The 22,796-nt window shown below is 40.5% G+C and overlaps 1 protein-coding gene across 1 annotated transcript; it reads right to left on the reverse strand.

The window, feature by feature from the left end:
* Positions 1-9,154: 9,154 nt before the first annotated feature.
* On the reverse strand, positions 9,155-11,552 carry LOC147882158 (histone-lysine N-methyltransferase family member SUVH9-like). Its single transcript, XM_087402094.1, has one exon. The coding sequence runs from the start codon at positions 11,454-11,456 to the stop codon at positions 9,426-9,428; it is 2,031 nt and encodes a 676-aa protein (XP_087258220.1). The 5' UTR covers positions 11,457-11,552; the 3' UTR covers positions 9,155-9,425.
* Between the last annotated feature and the right edge of the window lie 11,244 nt (positions 11,553-22,796).

Below are 22,796 nucleotides of genomic sequence, written 5' to 3' on the forward strand. Positions count from 1 at the left end.
GCTTAATTGATATTACTTCAAATGAACCTCTCTTTTATAGGTGAGGGTACTTACATCCATATGCTTGCTCACATGTGGGATATCTCCTTCATGCCATGTGGCAGCTTGCCCTTTACTCATACCTTTGCTCTACATGTGCTCATGGCACCACAACTCTCAACACCTCCGCTTGGTGCCATGATTCTTTGGCTACTGCAAGGTGGTCAGATGTGAGTTACAAATCCATCACCTCCCCTTAGTGCATGCATTGCTACTTAAGGTGGTCAAGTGTGGTTTACATGTCAATACCTCCCCTGGGTGCACCCTTTCATAGCTACTCTCAGGTGGTCAGGCTTGATTTACAAACATATGGGCAAGGTTGGCAAGGTTTTTGTTTCTCAATACATTCCATTGATGTCACCTTTTGGCTCATGGCTTGATGACGATGGCGTTCGCTTCTTTGCTTGGTGTAGCTTCATGCATGATGCTTCCATGTGTCTTGATGCTTTATGTGTGGATGCCATGCTTCGTGCTATGGGGATCTCATGCACTTGTGCTTTTGGCATGCTTTTTGCATTCATGCGTTGCTTTTCCATTTGTTGCAAAGGTCTTACCATGAGCTTTATTTTGCTTCAATGACAGTGTCTAATTGCTAACAATGATTCTGACTTGATAGGTGCATAGAGCTCAAAAAGACGATCACTTTTTCTTTTTGGAGCGTGTGCAAATTCTTTCTGGATTGGAAGTTATGACTTATTGAAGTTTTTGTGAAGAAGAGGGGGCCTTTGATGATGTGGCATAGGGATTCATATGTTGAATTCAAATTGTGCTTAACAAGAGGCTGTGTGCTTAGAAGGCACTGCTGACTGTGCATGCTGATGTGGCATAACTAACCCTAACTCTAACCATGGTGGGTTAAGTTAACTACATTGGGGTCCTATGTGCCACGTGTCACTTTTTAGACCTCAATGACTAACCCTTAGTTATTACCAGAACAAACCCTTAGTTACCTCCAATCTGCCATGTGTCACACAGTGAGAGCCTTATAATTTCTGAGGTAAGGTCTCTTCTTCGAATTTTCGCCACATCTCTTCTCCGAATGTTGATGAAGGCTTCTCATCGATGAAGGCTGATTGTTGATTGTTGATGGTTGGTCGTCTGAGGTGGGTCACTATGCAGCAAAGATTGTCGTTGAGTGTTGTAGCTTGGTGAAACTTTCCCATGAGCCGCTGCTTCTCTTGTGTGGCTGGAGAGAGCTATTGTTGTCGCTAAGAGCTAGCCCACGTGTCCATACTCTCAGTGTTGACCACTGTGCGAGCATCGTCAGTAGAAGACCACAGCCTCAGCTTCCTCTAATACAATATTTTGTGAATGCGTTGCCCCCTACAATTCAGCTCCTCCATAGTCCTTGCCCGTGGCTTGATTTTTTTCAAGTCGTTTGGAGAGTTCATTCTGGTTTGCTAGGCAGGAGTGCTGTTTTGAGCAATCCGAAGCGTCGGTGTATCTCAGGCCAAAAATCTCAGAAGAAGCTCATTGTTGCCGATCACCAAGTCGATGGAGAAGCCATGAGTCTCGAAGATTTTGAGTCGCCTCTTGTCTTGCTTTGCCTCTGTGGCTATCTCTCAAAATAGAACCTTTTGAAACTTAAGGAACCTTATAATCAGAGAATAGAGAACACTCAAGCAACAACTGCCCTTCTCTCTCTTGCAACTGAAAACTCTCTCTCTTTCTTTTGAAGAAGAAGAACACTAGATATCTCTTTAAAGGGAGAAACGCTCTTAAACTAATCTGGGAGCAATCCTAGTGAATACTAATGAGCTAAACTAGGAGAGCTAAACCTATGCTCTAATACCATGTTAAATCTAGGGATTGAGCTCTCCTAGTCATGAGACAATATCCTAATACAACACTAATCTAAGGAGGATGCAACCTAAGTGCAAACACTGATGAAGAGAGTGCTCATGACATGTACCTCAAGTCAATTAAGTTCCAAGATAGATTAGCTTGGACTCATAAAAAGAATCTTGAGATAGTGCAAAGTGCTTGATTGATATTACTTCAAATGAACCTCCCTTTTATAGGTGAGGGTCCCTACATCCATATGCTTGCTCACATGTGGGATATCTCCTTCATGCCATGTGGCAGCTTGCCCTTTACTCATACCTTTGCTCTACATGTGCTCATGGCACCACAACTCTCAACAAACCATTCCTGATGATTTGTCATGTGAGCTGATGCACCGATGATGATGTGCACTGACGATGATGTACCAAGGATCTTATTTTGCATGGTCGACTTGGTAGTTGAGATTCTCTTTTGTATTGCAATCAATGTCTAGGTACACTGTATCAATCTTCTACATTTCCTCTTTTGCAAGAAACATATTCCCATGTTCATTTGCAAAATGACTGTGACTAGAATGTCAACCACGATGATTTCGTCTATCGCAAAAATTCCCTTGATTCTACTGGATTGATCGCCTTGGTCGTACTGCTTCTTGCAATAGCAATCTCTTTCATAGTGTCCAAATTTATGACAGTAGTTGCACTAAATGTTTGACACATTGGTGGATGCATTCCCTCATCCTTGGAATCTTCCTCAGTTGGAATGATTTCCTCATTTTTGATTCTGATGTTGTTGAGGATGATGCTAATGCTGACTCTAAATTTGTTGATGACTTTGTGATGATGACCACTTCTCTAGAATGATCTACCTCTGCCTCTACTTCTGTCTGAAGCTGTGAATGCCTGAACATCAGAATGACCTTTGCGTGCATGAATGGCTTGCGTACAGAGTTCTTCACCAAGTAAGTTTTTCAAGTGTCAAAATCTGCCATTGGATGGCAATACTATGGACTGGATTCTCGTATCCCTCTCCTAGTCCATTCAGGATGACTTAAACCATTTCTACTGGATTCATGGGGTCTCCTGCTCTGCTACGAGTTGATTGTTATAGTCTTTGATTCTGAGTACGTAAGCATTGAGAGTGCTCTCAATGGAAGCAAGAATGGAAGAGGGAGAGAGAGAAACAGAGAGCTACACAAGTTTTGGTGGGTGCAGAACCACCCTAATCTTCTTTTTCATTCATTTATATATGTGTTTGAGTATTGTACATAACCGGGGTAAAGGCACAGTGACCTTTAACCCCCACAACCTCCCACTTAAAGGACAATGTGCCTTTAAGGGCGAACAACCAGTGAGCATACTATCCAATGCCCATCAATACACGATAATACTCAAACCACTAACTAGGTAGACTCTTCGTCAGCATATCTACAGGGTTATCATCTATATGAACCTTGACAAGCTCTATGCGCTTATCCTCAAGTACCTCCCTGATGAAATGGTACCTGACCTTCCCCAGTGCAGTGGACATCATCGAGTTAATCCATAGCACAACCTAGGGAACATCAGTGTTTCATCATGCACTTATGGCTGTCGTATATACTTGATGTAGATCAGTGGCTGGATCCATGACTTCATATCAGTTTGACATCAATATTCAGCACCGCAAATGCCTCAGGGACACCTTGTGCTTTCTCAGTTGTATTTCAGGCTTCTAGGCCTTTACACTATCAGGTCCATCTTGAGCTTATGACTGCCTATCTCCTCTACAAACTCCTTTTTATTTTTTGAACTTATTTAACAAACTATCTTGACAAAATTATGTCTTTTTAAATAAAATTCATACCTCTCTTTAGATTATTTTCCTTATTTTAAACATTTAATTATGCAAAAGGGGCCTTCAAAGTTTTTTACACACATATGTGCTCCCCTACAACGTTGTAAGTTGCACATAGTGCATTTTAAGTCCTGTGCTTCTTTCCTCATTTCATAGGTCTACTTTAACTAACTTCCTTTTTTAGTTCGAAAATGTTCGTGGGACTCTTCTCTACAAGACAAATCTTGGAATAGGCCACTTCCCTCTGCCTCCTACATCACAAGCAAAACTCTCCTACTTCCATAACAATGAGTTCTTTTTCTTTTATTAGAACTCATGATCTTGGAGCCCTAATCTCAAATTCTCCACTTGTACTTAGTATTCTCTCTCTTAATGATTGGGTTAAAGTACTCAAATTTTTTGCAAAAGAAAAAGATGATGACATATCCAGACTTCAAAGAGCGGCTTCAAACCTTATAGCCATATAGCTTAATGACACAAACCCACTCAATGATTACCTTTCACTTATCCTTGGGGTTGCTAATGGCATCCTTGTTCTTAATGGAGCTTTTCCTTTCCCTATACCTGTTGGCCTTGCTCTATCCAATGATAACATCCATAGTTTTATCCATCTTGATTTCCTCTTCTTTGATGATAAGATTTGCTTTGGAACTCTTTTCCAATCCCTCTCTCAACTACCAAAACCTCTGGATGGGAAAGAATCCTAAAACTTCTCCTCCTACATACCTCTTCTCCCACTTATACATGTTGAAATAAAATCAGATTGGCCACAAAATTTGGTGCTTAAATAATTTGGGCTCTCTAGCCCCCTTCATTATTCAAACCTTACATTTTCTTTTCAACCTTTCCTCTAAGGATATTGAGCAATGAAAGAATGATGTTTATCATGCTAGACAACACCTCACTTCAACTATTTCTTTAATATCCATTTTTACCTTAAAGCCATTGACCACTCCAGATGTGACCACAGTAAAGAAATCTTCTTTTATCAAAGGGTGCTAGCCGCAACAATTCAACTACCTCTAACAAAGAAGATAACTATTATGTAAAAAAATGTTGGAATGTCTTTCGCCCTAACCTCAAATGTGCTTGCCTCATCAAAAACCAAATACATCTTGCAAATCCTCCATCCTTTGGCTAGACCACATCATTTGATACATGCTTAACCATCTTGAGACGACCTTCCCTCTAGGCTCCCTCCAAGCTCATATTCTAGGTAAATAATTGCTAGATTTCAATGGCCAATTCAAGTTAACTTTTATATATGTCTTTAAATGTTAGTAGCCAAGCTGTAGAGTGGTCCCATATTCTAGACTCTCCTTTTAATTATTAATCGACAAGGGGCATTTTAGAAAACCAGATTGATGAATATGCCATGAATTCATCAAAGGTTTACCTAATACATGCATTCATCAAAGATTTATCTTATTGTATGCTAACCTAATCCATACAAGGAATATTAGGAATTAAGGTAATAAACAAAGGGGTCAATAATAAAAATCTCAAAACTTAAAAAGATAAAAAAGTAGTATTTAGTGCTTAAGTTCACTTTGATACAATTGTGTGTGTGGATCTCTCTCTCTCTCTCGCTCTCTCTCTCTCTCCCCACACACACACATATAGGGGTGTGCATGTGTGTTTATGCATGCATGTGCATGCGTGTGTGCTTGTATGTGTGCTGAATGATAAATAATGTGATTTATAATTTGAGAAATGAGGAAGGAATGAAATTTGATGAATTTTAAACTGATCCTATATCAAAATTTCCAAAACTATAATTAGATGCATATTAATGTCTCCCATTCACAAGTGTTACATTATGGTATATTAGATGTGTAATATTTACTTTTGTCCTCCTACTAGATTTATATCGATCTTTTTGTTGAATGACAATTTTTGTATGTTAATATCCTCTTGTACATGGCTTGACAATAATTCACTATGATAATTAAGGTTATTAAATCATATCGCAAAAATTGCAAAATGTGGTGTACAATACTCTGATCTCTAGACAGATTGCTTACAGTTTGTGGGAAATCCCTTTCATGAATTCACAATTGCCCTTTGGACATCTATGGTAGCACACAATGTGAAATAAATGAAGACAAGGAAGAGCATAATAATCAGTCTCCGTATCAAAACAATCTTGGCATATCGGAATTCTCTTATTGACTTCCTAGAACATGCAACACAAACAATATTTCTATCTTCTAATGGTTGAACACAAGAAAATTGTTTCTTTATGTGGTAATGGGAGCAAACAAAGATAATGTGCAAGCATTTTTCAAGGCATTGTCTAAGTTGTCTTGCTTTAAATAGACTAAACGAATTGAATATTTTACTTAATAACGATCCTCCATATTAAGAATGGCCAAATTCAACTCCTAATCATTGATATATCTCCTCTACCATTTGATGGACATGGAACACATGATTACCGAATCAACACTTTAGCCAATCTTTAGAGCGTACAATTCAAAATAATTCAAAAAACCCTAGGTATGAGCATATCATTCAAGGACATCCACTATATTTCAAGTATGAAAATGTAATAAGCAATGCTTTGGGCAATTGCAATGCTAAGATGAAGCATTACACCACAAGTTTGCAAGAACCATCCAACAAATGAAAAAGAAATTGATTAGATGTGCTTCTTGGGATATGATCACCATGCTTCTTGTGTGACATGGTTACCATGTTTCTTATGAAAGAAAATTTTTAATCTTGTTGGTGGTGCCATCATATCATATGACTCGTATATTATGTTAATTTGTGTTTTCCTCAAATTTTCAGCTTTCGTTTCTTTGATTTACATAGTACTATCTATTGTCACAATTCGAAGTTGCCTTTGTGCTCACGTTTGAGAATAAGGGTGTGGGGAGGGAGAGGGGACGGGGGGGGGGGGAGGGGAGAGAGAGAGAGAGAGAGGATTGACTCCAAGTGCAATTCATATATGAGATCATGTCAAGGCAAGACATAGGAACACATGCACGTGCACGTGCACACACAACACATTGTGTGTTCTATCTCTTAAACTTGACTTGAGCTTTGAATTGCACTATTGGAGTCTTATCTTTTTAAATCTTTTAAACCTCTCTCTCCCTCTCAAACGTGAGCACAAAGGCAACTTACTGTAAGCTGTGACAATAGATAGTAGCATGTAATCAAAGATATGAAAGATCTCTCAAAAATTGAGGAAAATATAGACTAACATAACACATGAGTTCTGTTGTTTATTAAAAGCCGTATGATATGGTGGCATTGCCAACAAGACAACTAAAATTTTCTTCCACAAAGGCACATACATGTGTGTGCATGTGGTGTGTGTGTGTGTGTGTGTGTGTGTGTGTGTGTGTGTGTGTGTGTTGTAATTTATTGAAAGTTGTATGATATGATAGCACCTCCAAGAATAAGACAACAAGGATTTTCTTACACACACACATGCACATTGTGTTTCTATCTCTCTCTTGCACTTGACTTGAGCTCTGAATTGCACTATTGGAGCTTTTTAAATCTTTTAAACCTCTCTCTCCCTCTCTCAAACATGAGCACAAAGGCAACTTACTGTAAGCTGTAACAATAGATAGTAGCATGTAATCAAAGATACGAAAGATCTCTCAAAAATTGAGGAAAATATAGACAAACATAACACGAGTTCTGTTGTTTATTAAAAGCCGTATGATATGGTGGCACCGCCAACAAGACAACTAAAGTTTTCTTCCACAAAGGCACATACATGTGTGCATGTGGGGTGTGTGTGTGTGTGTGTGTGTTTTGTAATTTATTGAAAGCTGTATGATATGATGGCACCTCCAAGAAGACGACAACAAGGATTTTCTTCCGCAGGGTGCACACATGCATGCATGGGCATCGCCCTCTTTGCTTTTTCTTCAGCTTCCTTGGATACATGCAAGCATTCATGATACGCACCTCCTAACCTCCACAGCTGATTTGTGTATACGTTTGGATATATATATATATTCATGCAGGCATCCAGTCACTTTTGCCAGCTCACTTCATGTTATCTCATTACCATTACTGGTCATGTGCGCACGCACGGGTTCATACTTACATACAGTATCTGTGCAGGACAATTGACAACCAGTTTATTGATGCTTTTAAGCATCGAGGATGCCCGTTTGCAACTTATTTAACTGCAAACCCCAATGCATTGAAGATCACCTATACACCTAGCCCTCTTTGTTAATGCCAACGCCAGATCTCGCTCACAGCTTGCCATTACAACACAACTTTATAGGGCTCCTTTCTATCACACAAATGCTAGCCACAAAACATGAAAATACTGTGAGCTTCCAAGAACTTCAGCAGCCTGTGCTTAGTCATACACCCTTGTATATGCCTCCTCAGGTCTTGCATAAAGAATTTTAGTGTTCTTTCAACCACAGAGAAGGCTTTTCAATGCATATTGAAGACTCCATCTATTTGTCCGAGATTGTGGAACCTTCTCATTCAAAGAATTAATGAGCAGGTTCCACAATAACATGAAAATACTTTGACCTTCCAATCCAGCAGTCTGTGATTAGTCTACACGGTATACGACTCCTCAAGACTCAATGTATAAAAAATCTTAGTGTTCATTCAACCACAGAGAAGGCTTATCAAGGTATGCTGAAGACTCCAGCTATCCGTCCAAAATTGTGGAACCTGCAGATTTGAAAAAATAGAGGTAGAAACAGCATACACCTTAGACTACACCGACCAGCTCTATGTAGTAATATGGCACACTGAAACTTAATGAGTGAAGCTGTAAAGCTTAGACGTGATATTTCCTTCACAAGAAGAGAAAATCCATAAGAGAGAATTTATTGGGTTAGGATGCAGTCCAGTCCTTTTAATATGATTCATTCAGCAGATGCTTTTAACTTAAGACATGCATCTGTACTTGGCCTTCATAGCATGCACCAAAAAGCACCCTCACAAAGCAATGCGTTTAAAAGAGGCTGTATATTTCTGCATATTATTCCTTCACTGGTTCATTCAACATTTACTTCCATCAAGACATAACACTGCCATCCTTGGCATGCAATCACCTGAACCCCACATTTAGACTACCTGAAGACTCACAAACAAAAGCTTGTACATCAGTCCTAAATAACCTGTGTATAGACTTTAAATTGAATAATGCACTAACGGTTCCTCAATTGCAAGATTATTTCCACACATATATACCTGGTCTCCTTCAGATGTTTATAAAAATAAAACCCTTGAAGCCATAGCCCCCCTCACAACAGCTACCAATCCACGTTGGTATTACCAAGACACACTGGTAGTGCTGCTTAACTTGTTTGTCTTCAACAATCTCTCTTTCAGAACCAGCTTTCTTTTAATGCTATTTCCCCGCAACATGACACTCCCTAGGCTCCACATTTTACATCCAAAAGTATGGTAACATTCTGTTACGTACGAACCAACATTCACTCCTGCAGAACTCTATTCATAATTTTCATTTTACAAAGCATTCAGTGTCTGCCAATGTATATCCTTTCTTGCTCACACTCGTCATGTAACTGTTTATGAATTTTAGGCGTTATTCTGGATGTTGATACCACTACACAGACTTAATTGTCCACAGCATACAAGTCTACTTCAAAATACGTACTTGCAAGAAGCCCAAAATGACACCATGTTTTCTTTACACTCAGCTATCTCCTACAGCATTAATTACAGCTTTTGCGGCTGGGAACATTCAGTTGTGATTGCTTCACACCTTAAGGAAACCGCCTGATGCAGCCTCATTACTAAATTCAGTGATAAAATTTGCCTCTGCAATCTGCAGATCTGCAGAGACACACGTTGCCCTGCGATTGGAGTTCAGAGGTAGATGAGTGTGAACCGTAGTCGATTGTCAATTCCCTGAAGGGAGGAATATTATCCATGGCAAAAAGCATAGCCAAGGGGCGTTTTGCATGCTCATGATTCTGCAGAACGCACTGTAAGAGGAGATTTGGAGAGCAACTATGATTGATAAACCGTGCTACATTTCCGATTTCGCTGGAGTCAATGATGAGCTCCGGTCTTGACAAACCGCAAGATGCTTGTGAGACCTGGCTCTCAAGAATCCTGGACACGTCTCCCCATGGGGGGTCATTTTGAGACAATTTGTTAACATTCATAACATACTCCTTGGTATGCAAAGAGTGCAGGCTATGGAGGACCTTGCCCGTGTACTCGCAGACGAAGCTCCCTGCAGGAATGGTGTCCCAGGACCTCAATCCCCATCCCCTGTCCTCTGTCTTGAAAACCTCCAATCGGAAATTCCTTCCCCTTTGCGTCACTCTGTTTCTACAGCTGAACGAACACTTACAGCTACTCCCACATTCGTAAATCAAACCCCTCTCTTTCACCAGAACTCCACTGTTTAGATACGCGAGCACATTGTGATTCAGTGAGAAGCATGAGCACTTCTGGGATGCACTACACACGCCTGTGCAATCACAACCTTCGCAATGACCAAATTGCTGGAGAGTCCCATCGGGGTAATGCAGGCTGGTGGAATACTCGAAACCAGCCGGTCTAGCCTGATCATCAACAGTGTTCACCACGTAGATGGGGAGAGTTTCTCTTCCATTGGACAAGTCCGCCATGCGCACTCCGTTTCGCGTGGCAGGCCTGATTTTCAGATGGTTAGACAGCTTGATGACAGCCGATCCAAGCTCTGGCTGTCCGGGCAACCTTCGGAGCCTGAACTTGAACTCCTGGAACCCGAATTTGCTCTTCTCAGACCAGCACTGGTCAACAAAGTAGAGCCCATCGTAAGTGTAGACCTTGCCAGAGGGGCTCGCAGCATCCTTGATGCCCCGAATAACTCGCACCGGTACCTGATGCTTCCTGCTACCTTCCATTGCAAGATTACCCCTTTCCAGCTTTTGATCCTCATTGGGCTTGCTGTCCAGAGCGCTTTTCCCACCTTGACCGGTGTATATCAGCTCTTCACCGTCATCTCGATCATCGTATTCCCCTGCGGAAATGATGCTCGTCGCAACCGGTACGTCCCATCGGCTCTCCTTCGTTGTGAAGTACTCAATTCCACCTTGTATCGGGCCATGCATTCCGATACAGCAAATCTCCATCCTGAAGTAGAATTGATCTCCGACTTCCACCCCCGGAACCGGCCCGGTCACCTTCCCACTTCGATTGACGGACAGACCCTTCAGATTTATAATACTCCCTGCGTGCAAGTCGGGCCTGCTGCCCTTCCCAGAGTCCTTACCTTTCATTTCTTCTTCGAGGAGCAAGTTTCGCCACACGGCGTGGTAGTATCGGAGCGTATGCGTGACGGATGTACGAGCAGACCTTGTATTAGGAGCTGCTTCTGCAGGTGGAGGACGCCCTGCTGGCCGCCTCGGTCTTTTGGTATCCATATCACTGGAAGCCTTGCGAGTGCGTTTTCGATCACGAGAGGGAGAGCCTGGTTCACTGGCTTTGGTCTGCTTTCCAACCCTTGATTTCGACCCCTCACATTCTCCGGCAGATGCATTTCCTTGCTGCGTCTCTGGCCTTCCAAGATCTGGATCTTTCAGACCGCCATTCCGACCACATCCAACAGGATAATCACGTACTGCAGACGATTTGGATCTGCCAGCCTTGAGGTTGGGATCAAAACCCATGCTGGGGCTGGACATGTCCGGACGAAAGCCATTGAAAGGATTCTGCGGATTAAATGAGGGGGGCAGAGACGGATGGATGCCTGGGGGAACCACGATTCGAAGAGGCGGAATGCAGAGGAAGGGACGGAGCTCGGGATCGCCAAGGGCGGCAAAGGCAGGTTCTTCCATGAAAAGTAAGATTATGGTTCTTTCGTTCGAGAAAAATGAGTGAGGCAGATGGGCGATCGAGGTCAGCAAGGGCCAAGTTGAGGAGACGAGGGCAAGCTCTTGGCTATGGCGGAAGGGGTCTGTTTAATGTTGAAAATGAAAATGATGATCAAGGAGATTATGAACGTTATACGTCCATTATGTTTTAGTACTAATACGTTTTTTTAGTGGAGCTTTCCAAATTCCCATGGTGTTGGAGGAGACTTTACACTCTACCACAAGTTAGAGACCGGCTCCACTGGTTCTCAAGGGTAGCCGCACTCTCTTGCGAGACTACAAGTTTTCCAAAAGCTTGCGCAATGTAATAGGAAATGCGAGACTACAAGTTTTCAGAAAGCTTGTGCAATGTAACAGGAAATGCGATGCCCTTCAATCACCACATTACTGCGTTGATTTATCTCTCTTCCTGCACACTCGCCTACAAAAAATGCTTCTCTCCACGCACTTTGGGTTCCTCTCCTCCGCTCTCACCTCCCTTTTGTTACAAGATTACATACACAAGAAAAGAACGAACTCGCCTCCCCTTCGTTACAAGAAAGTGCTGGACTTTCCATCATGATTCCTCTTGATGCTTTCCGTCTTGCCTTCCATGCGGTGATCTTGCTGGACCAGAGAAAGTACGAGTGGATTGTTAAGCAGCTTCATCGTCCTTGGTAGTTCGTTGAGCAACTTCAAGCTGCATGGATCATCGAGCGATCTAAGGCAAGTCTCAATTTGTAAACGATGATCGCCCTTTCAAGTATTTTGCGGTCCTTTCAATTGTAAAATAAGATCTCAGGTGCCTATCTGCTGGCAATTGCGACAATGCACGTTGCTTTTTGTGCATTTGACGATGGTGAAAGAGTGCAGTCTGCACCGAGAGAAACCTCACCTGGCCTCAACAACGCTATGTTCAGTATTGTAAGCCGTCAAGAGCCCTTCGCCATCTTCCGGTTTGGCCCTCCCTCCTCAACCCTGATCAAGAATGTCTAGCGATAGAACCAAATTAACTCAAAAGGAGCACCGCCATCAAGTCTCCGAGCAAATACAGGCCGAAGCTACGTTGGGAATGGCAGAGCAGCTGTGAACATCGATATCCGAAAGGCGATGCAATGATTGTGCATTTTTGTCCCTTCGATTCTTAGGTTGGAAGGTCAACATTATTTATGGAGTGCGCAATGAGTGCTCAAAAATTTGGAGAGCGCTTCTTCATCCATCAGAATCGACGTGTTAGCCTCAGTAGTGCTATGTTCAGTATTGTAAGTCGTTGAGAGCCCTTCGCCATCTTCCGATTTAGCCCTCCCTCCTCAACCATGATCAAGAATGTCTGGTGGTAGAACCAAATTAGCTCAAAAGGAGCACCGCCATTGAGTCTCCGAGTAAATACAGGCCGAAGCTACGTTGGGAATGGCAGAGCAGCTGTGAACGTCGATATCCGAAAGACGATGCAATGATTTTGCACTTTTGTCCCTTCGATTCTTAGGTTGGAAGGGCAACATTCGATTTGGAGTGTGCAACGAGTGCTCAAATATTTGGAGAGCGCTTCTTCATCCATCAAAATCGATGTGTTAGCCTCAGCAGCGCTATGTTCAGTATTGTAAGCCGTGCTCAAAGTCTATGTGGATTTTGCAACAACAAACATTCCTGTCTTTGAGTTTCCTGATGTATCAGGGCTTACAATGCTCAAAGCTCCTCTGCCCAATTGAAATGTCCGGATTCTGATCCACAAACTTGAGATACAACTCCGTTTGCTGACCCAACATGCAGGAACAACAGAACAATGAGCCCCCTTTTTGCTACTACTAAAAGAATACAAAACACAGTCTAATTAAAGTATATAATGAAGCAAAACAATTTTCAACCACCGCCCTAGTTTAGGACAGTCACAATTTCAATCACCGCGCTGGTTTAGGACACATTTAGGATAGTTACAATTTCAACCACCGGGATGGTTTAGGATATTGTCACAATTTCAATGACCGGGATGGTTTAGCCTGATGGTCTGACCACTTCACATATTAGACAATAACAAGTATATTGCTTTCCATTTCTGAATTTCACCATTAGAAAATAACAATATATTGCTTTTCATTTTTGAATTTCACAATTTAACAATGGTATATGACCCGAATAGCAAGAAATTAAATTTAATAAATTTAAGTACTAAGAAACACAATAATTTCAACCACCGGGTTGGTCAATAACTAATGTCTATTCAACCACGCTGGTTCAGGACATATCACATAATTGGTGATTGAGCTAAAGCAGCCATGGTTGCATGATGTTCCAACCACCAGGCTGGTTTAGTAAAATAACAATATATTACGAAATATATTACTATTAATTTATGCTCAACTATGCCACTAGGTTGGGCAACAACTAATGTCTGTTCACCACTGGTTCAGGACAATCACATAAGTAGTGATTGAGCTGAACCAACCTACGGTTGCATGATCCAACCACTGGGCTGGTTTAGGAAATCACATTTAAAAAATAACAATATATTGCTTTTCATTTCTTAATTCCACAATTTAACAGTGGTATATGACCCGAATAGTAGGAAATTAAATTTAATGAATTTAAGTACTAAGAATCCAATAATTTCAACCACCAGGCTGGTCAATAACTAATGTCTGTTCAACCACACTGGTTCAGGACATATCACATAACTGGTGATTGAGTTGAAGCAGCTACGGTTGCATGATGTTCCAACCACTAGGATGGTTTAGTAAAATAACAATATATTGCGAAGTATATTGCTGTTAATTTTTGCTCAGCCATGCCACCAAGCTAGACAACAACTAATGTCTATTCAATCACGCTCGTTCAAGACAATCACATAACTAGCGATTGAGCTAAACCAGCCTACGGTTGCATGATGTTCGAACCACCGGGCTAGTTTAGGACAATCACATTTAGTCCAAGCCTGGTTTAAGAAATGAAACAAGTAAACTATCCTAAAGCTCAATCACAAACAACCACCAGGCTGGTTTAGGCACCACTGACATGCATTGTATCTAGCATGTGTATCATGTGCTCCTCAAACACCTTGCATCTCATCCGCTTCTTATATATGTCCTTTCTATTTGGAGAAACTTGTGTATTTTTGTGCCAAAACGTCGTCACTGTAGCAATGACTTCCGCACTTAGGTTGTCTCTCCTTTTCTTGTGTTCTGTTGAAGCCCACAGACTTCTCAGATCAGGATGATCGTGCATTGCTTCTACTCTACATTCAACCGTTGGAGCCACGTTGGTCCTAATTGACAACATCTTTGACACTGTGCACCCAAGCCATTTCTTCTTTGTTTCAATAGACACCAACATAGCTAATGTCACTCTCTTTGTAGCTAGTTGATCTAAGCTGTGCACCCATTTCACTTTTTGTAGGCCGTTTCTCAAGTTAGAGAGCATCGCCTCTTGGGCGTGCATCTCCCGAGGTGTTGGTAGGGTTGTTACTCTATAAACTTTAGGGTGCAAGCTAAAGCTTGTGAAGACTCGAGACTGGTATAATCACTTGAATGGTCTGATGTTGCTGCCTCAAATGCTCCCACCAATCATGACACCACAGCTCGTGTTCTTTGCTCCAATGGCAATGATCAAATGTGTGCATCTGCAACGGCTTCTTATTGCTGCTCTGCAAGGAGTCTTCTTTCTTCTCATTGTTTCTCCTTTCGCAGATGTTGCAAAAGTGTCTTCCATTGCCGATTCGATACTGTGCCAGCACTTTCCTCAACCTGCACTCTGTTCCTTGTGCCTTAACCTGGCTTTTTGGCTTTCCTGTCTCGCATCCTCTGTCTGCTTCTCTTGCAAGCCATGGCAAGCTGCATGTTGCCATTGATGCCATGGCCATAATCAGTCCAGAATAGACCCAAAGAAGCTAGCTGGTGAGGCAAGCAAAGAATAGAAGACAACTTACTCGAAAGAAGACAATGGCAAACCTAAGTCTGTGCAAGGTCACGTCAAGATGCATGTGGATTGCAGGGTGGGGGTAGGTTGCAGGTACTTAATCTTCCAAGATTTGATGGGCGAGAGGTGTGAAATTCAAAATTTATGGGAGTAGTGAAATTTTAGCTACCAATTTTTCCCCCCTTCGGTGATACACGTCAGCAGACTTGGATATCCCAAACAAGTGCAATGTGGCCTAAAATGCTTCAAAACACAAATAGGCCAAAGGGCACGCTATCAGGTTTAATGCTTTGTATTATTAAATGATGTAATGACCTTTGGCATGCTTATGAGCCATATAGCAAGCAAGTGCATGGAAAAAGAACAATTCAAAATTGTGAATAGTGTTGGATTTATTAAAATATCTTTGCACATGCACAAATTGCACTTTTCCAACTTCTTCCATTTTAGGGTGAATCTAGATACCAATACCAACAACTATCAATGTTTTAAGACTACCATGTACTAGTCCCAATAGTTTGGATTCCAAATTTTCAATCCGTTTTGGTTTTAAACAAATCAAAATAAAGTTATAGAGCGTGCCCTCAAATGGGTATGCATCACTTTAGCACAACATTGGAGGCCCATTAGCCCATGCATAATGATCTCATTTAGGTGTGTCCTTGGGTTAAGGAGAAGCTCATGTAGTGTACTTTATAATGATTACTTGGTTGCATGTATGTACAGAACAAAATTTTGATGTTTTAGAATAAATTGCTATATCCTATAGTCTTTAGGATGCATGCTTCACATGCAACATAGCACTTGTAATGCTTTAAAGATCACATTTCAATTTCTTATTCCATAATTTTTTGCTCTCATGTTGAATTTTGAATGTGTACTACAACTTGAAGATAAAGTTTGCCAAATTCCATTGAGCAATGCATAAGTTATGAGTCATGCAAGATACCTATATAGAGAAAAGTCCTTGAACCTCACTAAAAATGGCTACACCCAAGCCAACAATGACCCTCGATTTGTCGAGCAGTGTGACAACATAGATTAGACGAGAGAGCGATGAAATCAGAGGAATTGGATGAAAATTCGATGAGGTAACATGCGAATTGGGAAGCACTAAGGATATGTAGTCAGGATGGTGCATGAAAAAGGCAAAGGAGATGTGGAGATGAAGGGTGGGAGCTTCCTGCTTAGGCCTCAAGATCTTTAATCTTCCTCTTTCTATTGTTTTTTGTAGAGCTAGTTTCAATGAGCCACATGCTAAAAGGCTCATCGATTGTTGTTTATGAAGAATCTGCTTTTCAGGTGATCTCCGCTATCTTGTTTGAGACACCCATTTGTAATGGGAACTTTGGCTTTTGGCATGAGTCATGATCTTGTAGAAAAGATTAAACAAAAGAGAAAGTAGGTGATCTCCGCTATCTTGTTTGAGACACCCATTTGTAATGGGAACTTTGGATTTTGGCATGAGCCATGATCTTATAGAGAAGATTAAACAAAAGAGAAAGTAGATACGTAGAGAAAAACAAGGCCCTTTCCTTCTCTTGTAAATTTCAAGGGGCATGGGACACTTGCATAGTTTGGAGTGTTCCACATGTACATCAAACCATGGAACATAGTGGAGACTCGAGAGAGATTAGTTCATATCAGAATTGGTGATTTTGATTGAGAAACACATATGTTTACGACCTTGCCTCGAAAATGCCATTTACATTCCAACACTACATGTAGCAATTTATATATAAAATTTTGATAAAATCTAGACTAATGGTTTCTTGTTCAATAATATCGTATTTTAATCATGTTTCCATTTCGGACGTGTTTTTTGCATCTTTTCAGAAAGAGAAGCAAACGTACATACTTGATGAGTACACGAATTTGGATGTTCAACTTGGAATACAAACTTGCCCATTGAGATTTAGGTAATGTGTCAATCTCTTACATATTCGCAATACTCAATCTCGACACTAATATTCTTGACGATTCCAATCTCGACGCATGGGGAAGGGCCTATTCCCTCGGATTATAACTCTTTGGGGAAGGAAGCATGCCACCTCCCTACCCACACTATGTGTGGTTATATAAAGTATATTATATATATGTATATATATGTTTTGAATTTCACCTTGTTTGTTGTCTTTTTCTTTTGAATATTCTAAATTCTTATATGTTTCTGCGTTGAGATACTCGTAAGAAGCGAATGCTTAAACACACACGACATTTGCTCATACCTACTATTGCCTACTTAGTTTATAGTAAGGTATTTCCCTTTCTTGACTTTCAAAACTTACAAAAATCATATTCTTCAGTTTTCTTCCGTCTCCTTGATTCACGTGTAACGAATATGAGCCCTTAGATTGATTTTAGACAAATATGAGCCCCTAGATTAATTTTAATTAATGTCAATCATGAAGGTTTTATTCAAATAGCTAAAAACTCATGGGGGTAAAAGCATATCTTTGCTTTTTAAATGCAAAAAAGCAAAAATCATACAATTTTGATATTCTTAGCTTACTTTTTTCATTTCAATTTAAAACATTGTTAATTTAAATCCACTTATTATAACTTTCATAATTCATTCCGTCTTTCCCCTTAGCCATATATTTGACCATGCATAAGGATGGCGCACACATGCTCTACATATCGCCATTACATAATTGGTGCACACAATGACACATACTCATTGTGTAAGTGGTGCACACAATGCCACACACTCATACGAATAGCGAGCACAATGCATCAGATGCACGACAAAAAATGATGGATCTCACTCAACTAAATACTGAAGGGTTAAAATAATGGGAAAATTCAAATTCTCATACCAAGCACTTAGGCATGCTCCCTCACTTACCCCTACCTCCAGTGTATTTTTTTCACACCCTCGAGAAATGATAGCCTAAAATGGAAAATCCTGCTTTAAATGTGGCGGAGAAAACTAGCCATGAATTCATAGAATTCTATTTTGATGCATGTAACTTTGTTAAATGGTGCAACAAATTTAATAATATCTAAATAATGCCTTGCCATTTAATTTTGATATGGTACATGCCCCCATTTGGATTTTTCAATCAAAAGATATAGGTTGTCAAAGTTTGGCAGCTTTTGGTGATCAATATACATTTTTTCAAAAAAAATTGAATGCCATGGTTGATAGCATTTTGTCCCAAACCAAAATGAGGGCCTAATTTTCTAACATTGGCACTTTAAAAAAACATTTCCTTCCACCCTCCCTCTCTTACCATCTCACTCCCTCCCTCCGTGCTTGCTTCTCTCTCTCTCTCTCTCTCTCTCTCTCTCTCTCTCTCTCTCTCTCTCTCTCTCTCTCTCTCTCCCCATGTGTGTGCATGTGCACGCTTGGTGTGGCTACTTAGTTTGTTTATTGGTTTTGTGTTCTTGGTTGTTGGTTTTCTTTTTGTGTGTTTGTTTGTATGAGGGTAACATTTGTTTACGTATTATACTATTGTTCGTGTGTGAAGTGTGTGTCAATTGTTTTGTTTGTCTTGTCTTTTTTTGTTCGTAGTACTTCTTCCTATCACTATATGTGCATTTTCTACTTTATTGGCATCCTTGTGAGTTGGTATATTTGTGGCTATCTACTTTCTTTCTCTTATTCTGGCTGTGTTTGTTGGTTTTTTGAGGGTGCATGATGCACGCATTTATTCCTCCTCTGTTGTAGCTTTTCAAGCCCTCATAGATTTTTGTATTCATATTACTTATGATCTCTATAGTCCTTGTGACCTAGCTTGAGACTTCAAATTACTTTCAAGGGATTTCAATACTTTGTAAGTTTTGTTATACTCATCACTTGTGTTGATGTCCATGGGCTCTTATTATGAGCTTTGTTCTAGTGTTACATGTAGCCATTTGTCACTTCTATTGAAGTAATTCTACCCATGGACTTAGAAGGTCTTTAAGCTTTCATTTCTTTTGGCCAATTTCACACATTTTGTAAGCAAAAAATTCATTTTCCTATAGAGTTTTAGGCTTTGAAGCTTTATCATTGGCATCCGGATATCACATAAGCTTTGGCTTGATTCAATACTTTAGTGGAGAAGTTGCATTTAAGTTTTTTGGTCCAATGCTACTAAGTAGTCTCAATCGTACTACTAATTATTCTCAACTATTGTGCTTTTCAACACATTGCTTGTTTAGGTCTCTATGCCTTGCTAATTATCGAGGCTTTTGTTGGTTGCCTAGTGACACTAATATGTGGCACCTTCAATACAAAAACTAAAAATGGAAGTCTTAGTTGTTTGCTCTACCCCATGTGAGAAATTAACCTAAGCTAGAAGGTTATGCAACTTGTTTATAAAATTAACCTAAGCTATGTTCATGTCATTTATTTGTTAAGGATGCTATGTGAATTAAACCTTCCCCCCTTGCTTCCATTGAGTCACCAGTGGAAGATGATGATTTAGTCTCTATGACCTTGAATGGTCTAGGAAAGGATTATGCATAGTTCTAGACATCCATTGCCATCCCTGAGAATTTTCTTAATATTGGGGAGTTGATTGCTCTTCTAATTTCTGAAGAGCTGATTGGCACACGATGCTCCAAGTAAGCCTTTTATGTGCATATCTTTCCTTCCAAATTTTTGAGTGAATTAGAAGCAACTAATCAACCATTCCTGGTGTGTTCAATTCATGCTACCTACTAGCATTTCTCATAGTGCATCGAAGGATGTGAAGGATTGTATTTACAAGATGGGCGAGATTGTGAGGTACTTTACAGGATACAAAATGTGAATATTGTATTTACAAGATGGGCGACGAGGTGCTTTGTGACTTCACCGAGGTAATGGGCCAAAGAATGATCTCGCCCAAATGTGCTGCAAACATTACCCCATCGAGATGAGAATTCATCAACCTCAAACACCTCCTACAACAATACAACAAACATTAGAAGACCGTCAAAACAAATTATACCGAAAGAACATCAAAATACAAAATATTGTTCGAACTTACCACCACTATAGTGTCGTTGGCTTCTAAAGCTCTTGCATGAGAGGGCTATGCATCATATATGGACATGTCTACATCGTCAAGAAAAATTCTTCCAGTGTCATCAAGAGAAACTCTTCCATTGTCTAGTCTTTGGAACCTAAAACCCCGGAATCTTTAACACTTGTGTCAACAATCAAACCCCAATAGGACTCCGAGAGCCTCGTCCTCTCTTATTCCAAAAAGAACCTCTATGTCATGGAGGAATACATACTCTTCTCCATCAATGATGAGGGGGGACAAGGACCATAACTCTACTTTTGGGTCAGTGGTCTCTGATGCAGATTCTTGCTCTACTCTTACTAGGGGCTCTTGAAGTAGGCTCAATGCTCGAGCTACTTCCATCTCCTCTCTTGCATGGTCAAGACTCTTTTCCATGTACATATTAGAGTCTAGTATAGGGACGAGGATACCAACAGTTCCACTAGAGGGGGTGCTAGACAATGAGGCTTCTACCCATCCTCTATCTCCCCCTCCCTCTATTTCTTAGCCACCTATCCTCTTCTCCCCTTACTTTAGTGTTTCTCAACCCTCCCTCCACTCCTCTCCTCCCTCCTCTCCTCTCCTCCCCTCCCCTATGCTCTCCCTGATAGTGAGACCCCTCCTTGGCACCTTCTTTGCTTAGCCTCTTGCTACACTCAATCACCTTGTAGCCTTGCCCCCTCGCTCTCTTCCTATCCCTCCTTTCTTCCTTTCTGTCCTACTATCCTTCTTGGCTCCAACCTTTTCTCACCCCGCCCTTCCCCCTTCTCTCTCACCTCCCTCCCCTTTTCTTAGCCTCTCCCTGCCTCTCAGCCTTCAAGACAAGCAGTAGATTCCTCTCAATGAGCCGGGGATGATCTTTGTATGTAACTAGAGGATAGCCAGACCCTGTCCACTTACAATACACTCTAGACTACACTCTAGAGTATTGTTACTAATCGTATGCTACCACTTTGTAGGTCTTGCTAATTAAATTTGTGCAATTTGTATGCAGTCAATGCTAAGCATTTGTAATGGCTTGGGATGTTCTTAGAAGCTTGGATTTATCACTTGTGTGCCTTGTGGGACAGAGCTTGGATAGAGCTCATCACCTTTTCTTGTAATTCCACCTTCCCTACATAGGTTACATTAGGCTACTAAGTTAGGTTATGTTCAATAAGGCTAGTTTGTGTTAGGTTACATTAGCTTAGCTTAGCTCAAGTTAAATAAAATCATATTTGGTTATTGTAGCTTAGAATAGTTCATATTAAGCTACATTACATTTGATTATTATTGTTACGAATCATGGAGTGTACAATGGAGAGATATGCTCTCGAGAGGGAGTGGAGAGAAGATATGGTGAGGCCAACTATAGTAGCCAATACATAAGAGTCATATTAGTTATCAGCCTCACCAACTAGGAGGCTAAGGTGATCCACACATACAATGGCATGTCCACCCCATTAAATAGGACCAAGTCTCTATCCAAATCCCATCCAATATCTGCTTCAACCAATCATGTGAAGGTGGATTTTAAACCCCTCTAATCATCCTGCTGTACTAATCTCAACACTCCCCCTCAATACGAACTGGGTAGAATATTGCACTAACATCAAGTGATAAAATGGGATAGCCTTTATCAGTAATAGGATTTTACAAGTTGAAGACATGGTGTTAACTAGCAACACACTACATAATGTAGGTAGTGCATTGATTACAATATGACTCTAGTGTTTCTTAGTCTCTTAACATTCGTATGCATTACACCTTGGTTATTCTCACACAATGACCATTGTGAGTCTCTCATCCTCACTGAAGTAATGTGCACATGGATATGAAAAGCTGCTATGAACATGCATGAGATTTCTCTACATATAGAAGGAGGGTCTTACCACTAGCCTTTTTCAAAGTTCAAGAGTAGTATCTACTCTTTTAACAAAGTGTAGAGAAATATGAGACATTTCATGGCATGAAACTCCATAAAAAGAAGATACAAGCATGAAAAGAGTCATAATGCTACATCAACTATGAAAGTGACCTTTCCATAAATTCCCATAAATGGTTTGCTATTAAGATGTCGTCAAAAAAATATGCAAATCTATGAAGCAAAGTGAGAAATGTGGGCATGAATAACTTCCTTAATATTTCACTCATTGGATCAAAAATCCTCCCATGAATTTGTGGCAAAATTGCCACATGTGAATTATCTTGCCCTGATAGTTGTCTTTGGCCATCAAACCCCAAAAGGACGAAGTCCTTAATAGAAACCGAATGACATTCCGATGATAATAAAATCTTGCCAAAAGATACACTTGAGCCATTAAGGCCTAAGAAACAAAAGGGAAAATTGCGACTATAGGCCACAAACCAACCCCTCCTTTGTAACTTCCAAGCAAAATAAAATATAGGGTGAATAGAAAAGTCAACCTTATAGTTGACCAAGGCAAAAGACTATAGA

This window comes from Dipteris shenzhenensis, chromosome 30, assembly GCF_047967505.1.
Source record: "Dipteris shenzhenensis isolate YYH24624 ecotype China chromosome 30, Dip_SZ_1.0, whole genome shotgun sequence".
NCBI classification, from domain to species: domain Eukaryota; kingdom Viridiplantae; phylum Streptophyta; class Polypodiopsida; order Gleicheniales; family Dipteridaceae; genus Dipteris; species Dipteris shenzhenensis.